The sequence below is a fragment of the Carlito syrichta genome, unplaced genomic scaffold (assembly GCF_000164805.1).
Source record: "Carlito syrichta isolate Samal-C Ts95f unplaced genomic scaffold, Tarsius_syrichta-2.0.1 Scaffold303343, whole genome shotgun sequence".
In the NCBI taxonomy this organism is placed as follows: Eukaryota; Metazoa; Chordata; class Mammalia; order Primates; family Tarsiidae; genus Carlito; species Carlito syrichta.
In genome coordinates, this window is record NW_007247439.1 from 561,166 (window position 1) to 567,563 (window position 6,398).

At 44.6% G+C, this 6,398-nt stretch overlaps 1 protein-coding gene across 3 annotated transcripts in view; it reads right to left on the minus strand.

Moving 5' to 3' along the window:
- MTA3 (metastasis associated 1 family member 3) overlaps positions 1-6,398 on the minus strand; it is a 135,422-nt gene that overhangs the window by 85,523 nt on the left and 43,501 nt on the right. For all 3 annotated transcript variants that reach the window (XM_021712546.1, XM_021712547.1, XM_021712548.1), the window contains 2 exons: positions 5,232-5,334; positions 1,642-1,741 (listed from right to left, as the gene is read on the minus strand). In XM_021712546.1, coding sequence (XP_021568221.1) covers positions 1,642-1,741; positions 5,232-5,334 — 203 coding nt within the window. The remainder of the gene's footprint in view (positions 1-1,641; positions 1,742-5,231; positions 5,335-6,398) is intronic.

The following is a 6,398-nucleotide window of genomic DNA, read 5'->3' on the forward strand; positions in this document are numbered from 1 at the left end:
CTTGGAAGGCTGAGGCGGAAGGATCGCCGGAGCCCAGCAGGTCGAGGCTGCGTTGGCTGAAGTAGCCACTGTACTCCAGTCTGGGCGACAGAGTGAGACTCCAACTCAAAAAAAAAACAAAAATAACCAAGATTTTGGAAATCCTGAAGTGTTGCACAAAATATTAATGTCCCAATGGAGAAAATGAAACATTCTAGTCTTTGAGAAAGGATTTTCATCACAACCTATGACCGTATAAAAACACACAGAAGAAAAAAAAGCATAAGAAACAAACCTGATGCGTATTCTCATGTGAGTTCTTACATTATCACAATAAATATTTTGTGACAAGTATTTCAAATTGGCATATAATGAGAAAGCAATTAAGACCTATCATTGTATTCCATTTCATCAGAAAACAAAACAGCAACATTTGTTATATGTTATGAATACTGGTATCCTAACTTACCCTCGCCAAAACCCCAGTTTTCTCAGCTGTAAAATGGGAGTCATGGCTGGGCATGGTGGCTCACGCCTGTAATCCCAGCACTTTAGGAGGCAGAGGCAAGAGGATTGCCTGAGTCCAGAGGTTCAAGGCCAGCCTGGTCAACCTGGCGAGACCTCGTCTCTACAATAAATCAAGGAAAATTAGCCAGGCATGGTGGCGAATGCCTGTAGCTCCAGCTACCTGGAAGGCTGAGGCAGAAGGATCGTCTAAGCCAATTAGGTTGAGGCTGCAATGGCCATGAGCGTGCCACTAAATTCCAGCCTGGGTGACAGAGTAAGACTCTGACTCAAAAAAAGAAAAAAAAATATGAGAATCCTACCATGCCTATCACAAAAGGCATGGGATCAAATAAAGTAACTTCAATCAGTAAAAAACTTACAGGTCTACCCTTTTGGAGAACACAGAGAAAAAAGCAAGTGTCAGGCCCAATGCCTGACCACAGTTGATATTGGTGGTACAATTAAACTGAGTATGGGAAGCTTCATTTGATCACCAAAAGAAAAAGTAAACAGATTTAAAAGATAGCAACCATTATGTAACAAAATAATGCAAGGAAACAGCTCTGCTGGCTGGGTATGGTGGTTCACGCTAGTAATCCCAGCACTTTGGGAGGCTGAGGTGGGAGGATTGCTTGAGGCCAGGAGTTCCAGACCAGCCTGAGTAATGAAGTGAGATCCTATCTCTAAAAAATAAAAGAGAAGCCAGGTACGGTGGCTCATGCCTATAATCCCAGCACTCTGGGAGGCCAAGATGAGAGGATTGCCTGAGTCTATGGGTTCAAGACCATCCTGGGCAACCTGGAGAGACCTCATCTCTACAGTTAAGTCAAAAAAATTAGCTGGGCGTGGTGCCACATGCCTGTAGTTCCAGCTACTTGGAATGCTGAATAAAAAAAAAATAAAAGAGACACAAAAAACTTTATTTCTTTTGCGATCTCATACCTGTTCCACGCAGTAGCCATGAACCCTTTTCTCAGCTCACAAACAGAAAAGTGACTCAGGATGCCCGCCAACCCACTAGCCACATGGAATCAGCCTAGCAGCCAGCAAAGTTAAGAGCCAGAAAGCTCTCTAGCCCACAGGACTGCGAACGTGGCTTTATACTTAAGCAAGCAGCAGAAGGATGAGCGACCCCAGGACGTGAGGACATCTTACCAAGGTGATGTCCCGCGAGGCGGCGGCGGCACTCATGTGCAGGCTGGGTTGCCGCACGGAACTGCTGCAGTCAAGGGCCCTCGCGAACGTCCCGACGGCGCTAGCAAATCACAAACACACACAACAGGGACAAAGTAAGCCTCAGTGATTGCTTCTGATGTTTTAAAAAGCACGCTTGGGTAGTGAATGAAGAACTGTCAGAGGAAGGGCAGAATAAGCTGTTGGATCATTGAGAATCAAGTATCAAACAAAAGGTTATTTTCCTTCTATAAGAACTAGTAATTAAAAAGCCAATTTAGCAGAAACAAGTCATCACAACGAACTTGAGAAAAAACAGCCTGTGCAGGCACAAAGAAGGAAAGGGAGGCTCTGGTATCAGAGGCCAAGGAGTAAACCTTTTGGTATTGAAATCGGCTCAAAAGCTAAGCCAGTCAGCTGCAGTTTGATTATTACAGCAAAGCAACTTCTGACCATTTTTGTAAAGCCCAGACAGTGAAATCCTGTAGCATGTTTTCCGTGAAATGATATCATAAACTGTAGAAACCCCTTCCTGTGAGGATTCAAAAAAAAAACCCATTTCTACTAAAATTCCATTTAAAAGGAAATGAGCACAATGACAACTTTCATGCCATGGTCGAGAAGGCTTCCTGTATGTACGGGAGCCCCACCTCCAGAGATTCAGAATGAATGAAGACAAGACTTATGGCTTACTGCCTGTATTTTAAACAGGTTAGCCAAGGGAGAAAATGTCTAAGCATCTTCATTCAAACACACATGCAGAAAAGTTCACAACGTACAGCTGTGAATACACCTGTGTCGCCAACATCCATGTCAAGAGAACATGACCCCCCCCAACCTGAGGCTCCTCCCACTCCCTCCCAATTACGACTCCCACCCTCCTTCCCACAGGGAATTCACACCCTGGATTCTAACACTAAGGGCTGTTGAATCTTTTTTGCACAAAAAGAATCGCACGGTATGAACACATTTTATATCCAGCCTCCTTTGTTCAAAATTATGTTTGTGGATTTCTCCACACTGGTGGTTACAGCGGTGTTCACTGGTTCCCCTGCTCCACAGCATTCCTGTGTAAGATCCCTGCCTCAACTGTGGACATTTCATGTTGGCTCCAGTTTGGGGAGACTATGAGTAGTGCCATGAGTACCATTTGTATACATATCTTTTGGTGCAGAGATGCATGCATTTCTGCTGGGTATATTTTTAGGAGTGAAACTTAAGGGATGTGTGTGTTAGACCGAGGTCCCCAATCCCCGGGCTGCAGACTGGTACAGTCTGTGGCCTGTTAGGAACCTGGCAGGACAGCAGGAGGTGAGCGGCAGGCAAGCGGAGCTTCGTGAGCTGTCACATCGGCGACAGCATTAGATTCTCATAGAAGCGTGAACCCTATTGTGAGGTGCACATCTGAAGGATCTAGGTTGCACGCTCCTTCTGAGAATCTACTACCCGGTGATCCTCCCTACAGTCCTGCCCTGAAAAACTGTCTTACACAAAACCGGTGCCTGATGCCAAAAAGGCTGGGGATCGCTATGTTGGAAAGCTGTGCCGATTTCCACTCCAAACTTGTGGGATATGAGAGCATCGGCTGACACACAGCTTCAGCAATGCTTGGCACTGTCACTCTAAAATTTTAACTGTTCTGGTGGATGAGCAGTGGTATTTGACTGCTGTCTTAATATTTGTTTATAAGATTATTATTAATTTTTTTTCAGAGGCGGAGTTACACTGTCACCAAGGCTGGAGTGCAATGGCATGCTCACGGCTACCACAGCCTCAACCTGCTGAGCTCAGGTGATTCTTCTGCCTCAGCCTTCCAAGTAACTGGAACCACAGGCGCATACCACTACGCCTGTCTAATTTTTTTATTTACTGTAGAAACGAGGTCCTACCACATTGCTCAGGCTGGTCTCGAACCCCTGGGCTCAGGGAATCCTCTCACTTCCACCTCCCAAAGGGCTGGGAATATAGGCGTGAGCCACCATGCCTGGCTACGATTATTATTAATTTTTTAAAAAGAGAAAATTTAAAGATCCTAGGAACCAACTACTTGGTGACCCTCACGTCAGCAACAAGGAACAAGGAAACCTGTAGCCCTTGGTGACGAGGAAAAGGAAAAAACAGAATGCAAATCAGATTTGAAACTACAATGTTTCCTAAACAATCCACAATCCAGACGGGCTGTCTAGAGCCTCGGGGCCAGCGGTTCCTCAACAACTCACTTCTCTTCCTGGATCTGTGCCTTCCACATTCCACTAACTGGCCCCTCGCTAGAGAGGCACATCAAGTGTCTTCACCCAGTTTCTTAGTGGTTAGAGGCACAGCCCTGGGGTCCAAGGGTCTGGCCACCAATATAAAGTGTGACCGTGGTGACTGGCTGTCTATCAACAGTGCTGTCTAAGGAGAAGCTATCTTTCCCTTTCTATCGTGAAGTAAGTTCAACAGAAAATCAGAGGATAGCAGGAAGACCTTTGCATCCATTGTCCAAGTCTAACTGATTTCAATATTTTGCCATGTTTGGTTCATTTTAAAGAACTTGGTATAAAAAATGTGGTGAGAGGCCAGGCATAGCGGTTCATGCCTGTAATCCCAGCACTTTGGGAGGTAGAGGTGAGAAGATTGCCTGAGCCCAGGGGTTGGAGGCCAGCCTGCAAACACAGTAAGACCTTGATTCTACAATAAAATAAAACAATTAGCTGGGCATGGTGGCATGTGTCTGTAGTTCCAGTAAGTTACTTGAAAGGCTGGGCGATGGAGTGAGACTTCAACTCAAAATAAAAATAAAAAATTTGGCTGGAAACATCCCGATAAACATTCCCAGATCAAACGTATATTGACGGAAGTATTTAAAAAATCCACTAATGAAGTACAGCACTGTTTGGCACACTGTGCTCTTTGTCACTGGCTGTGACGTACAAGATCATACTGTATGCACGCTCCTCTCCACGTTATTGCCGAGAGCCACCTCTTTGCTATACACAGCCCTCATTCATTCATTACTTGCCACAGAGTAACACTCCGTTACACGCGTCTTCATTCATCAACTGCTTGCTGTCAGGTTTTTTCCCCAATTTTTCTGCTTTTACAATGCTATGATAATCTCATTTACTTTCTGCTCTGTGGCAATTTTCCCCATGAGCAACATTTACTGCTATAATTGAAAACATAAAAATAGAATTCTGCCCCATTCATTTTTTCAAGAAAAGAGGAAGGGGAGGATGGAAGTCAGGCAGCCAGGCTGGACGCTCTCAGGAGAGAGCCCTATGCTTAGCAACAGGCAAATTCGAGCTGCATTTTCTTGTGTCTAGAGGAAAGGAGACTGCAGCTTTCATTAAACATAGGGACTCCAGGTATTGAATTTCTTTATATGTTTCTGTTTTCTTAAACAGTAAAAATTAATAAATCATATTATTTATGAAGCAGTGTATCATATATTAAGCTTTCTTACATAATTAGAAAAAGAAAACTACGAGTGGGGAAAAAAACAGACTAAAAAGAAAGGAAACTACACATATACCTCTAAATTCTTTTATATGAAAAAAAGGTATTTTTTGCTTCAATAATGCCATACTTACCGTGCTACAACTAAAAACTGGTCAATCTGTCGATCCGTAAGTGGGCTATTTGGATCCCAAACTTTGACTTCCAATTTTGACTGTTCCCTCTCATCTGATTCTCCTGTCCAAAAACAAATGAAACAGTCTTGTTACTCACCAGGCACACTGTCTCATACGGCTGATGACAGTGATCAGCACAGCATTAGAAATAGTTTAAGTGTAAGGTGAATGCTCATCATCTTGCTCCATTCTTCCAGGCAGCGGATATACAGACCACGTAAAGTGAGTACTGATGATGATGGAACCAAACCAATCACACAGACTCTTCCTTGAGTCGGTACCATTTCTTTCCAGAGCACCCATGTGTGTGAAGCACTAAGCCCCATGCTGAGGGACATAAAGACGAAAAAGAAGGCGCCACCGGATGGGGTTGGAGACCACCATCCAAAGTGATCTATCACAGAAACAAAGAACTGAACACCGCGTGTTCACTCTAGTGGGCCCTGAACATCAGCACAAGGGAAGGATTGGCAGTTCCTGGGCACTGCTGGAGGGGTGGGCGGAGTGGGGAGGACAGAAGACACATAGCAACACAAAGCGTATGTGGTCCTAAACCAGGGGGAGTGAGGGCCAGTTAGAAACCCAAACTTCACCTGCATGCAGCCTACTTACGCAGTTAATCCTCACTTGTATCCCATGTCTCTATAACAAAATAAAACAGCCTCCAACAACAACCACTGGGGAGAAGAGAACCTATTCAGTAAATGGTGCTAGAAAAACTGGCTGCTCACATGCAGAAGACTGAAACAGGACCCCTACCTATCACCATACACAAAAATTAAGTCTAAATGGATTAAAGACCTAAACGTAAAACCTCAAACTATAAGAATCTTAGAAAACACAGGAGACACCCTTATGGAAACTGGAACCCGGCAACCAATTCCTGATCAGAACTTTAAGTGCCCATGCCTTAAGAAATAAGATAGACAAGCAGGACCTCATCGAACCGACAAGCTTCTGCAAAGCAAAAGAAACAGTCAAGAAAGCAGGGATAGCCAGGCTCGGTGGCTCAGCCTGTAATCCCGCGCCTTTGGGAGGCTGAGGTGAGTGAATGCCTGAGCCCGCGGGTTCGAGACCCGCCTGGGCAACGAGACCTCATCTCTACAATAAATCAAAAAATCAGCC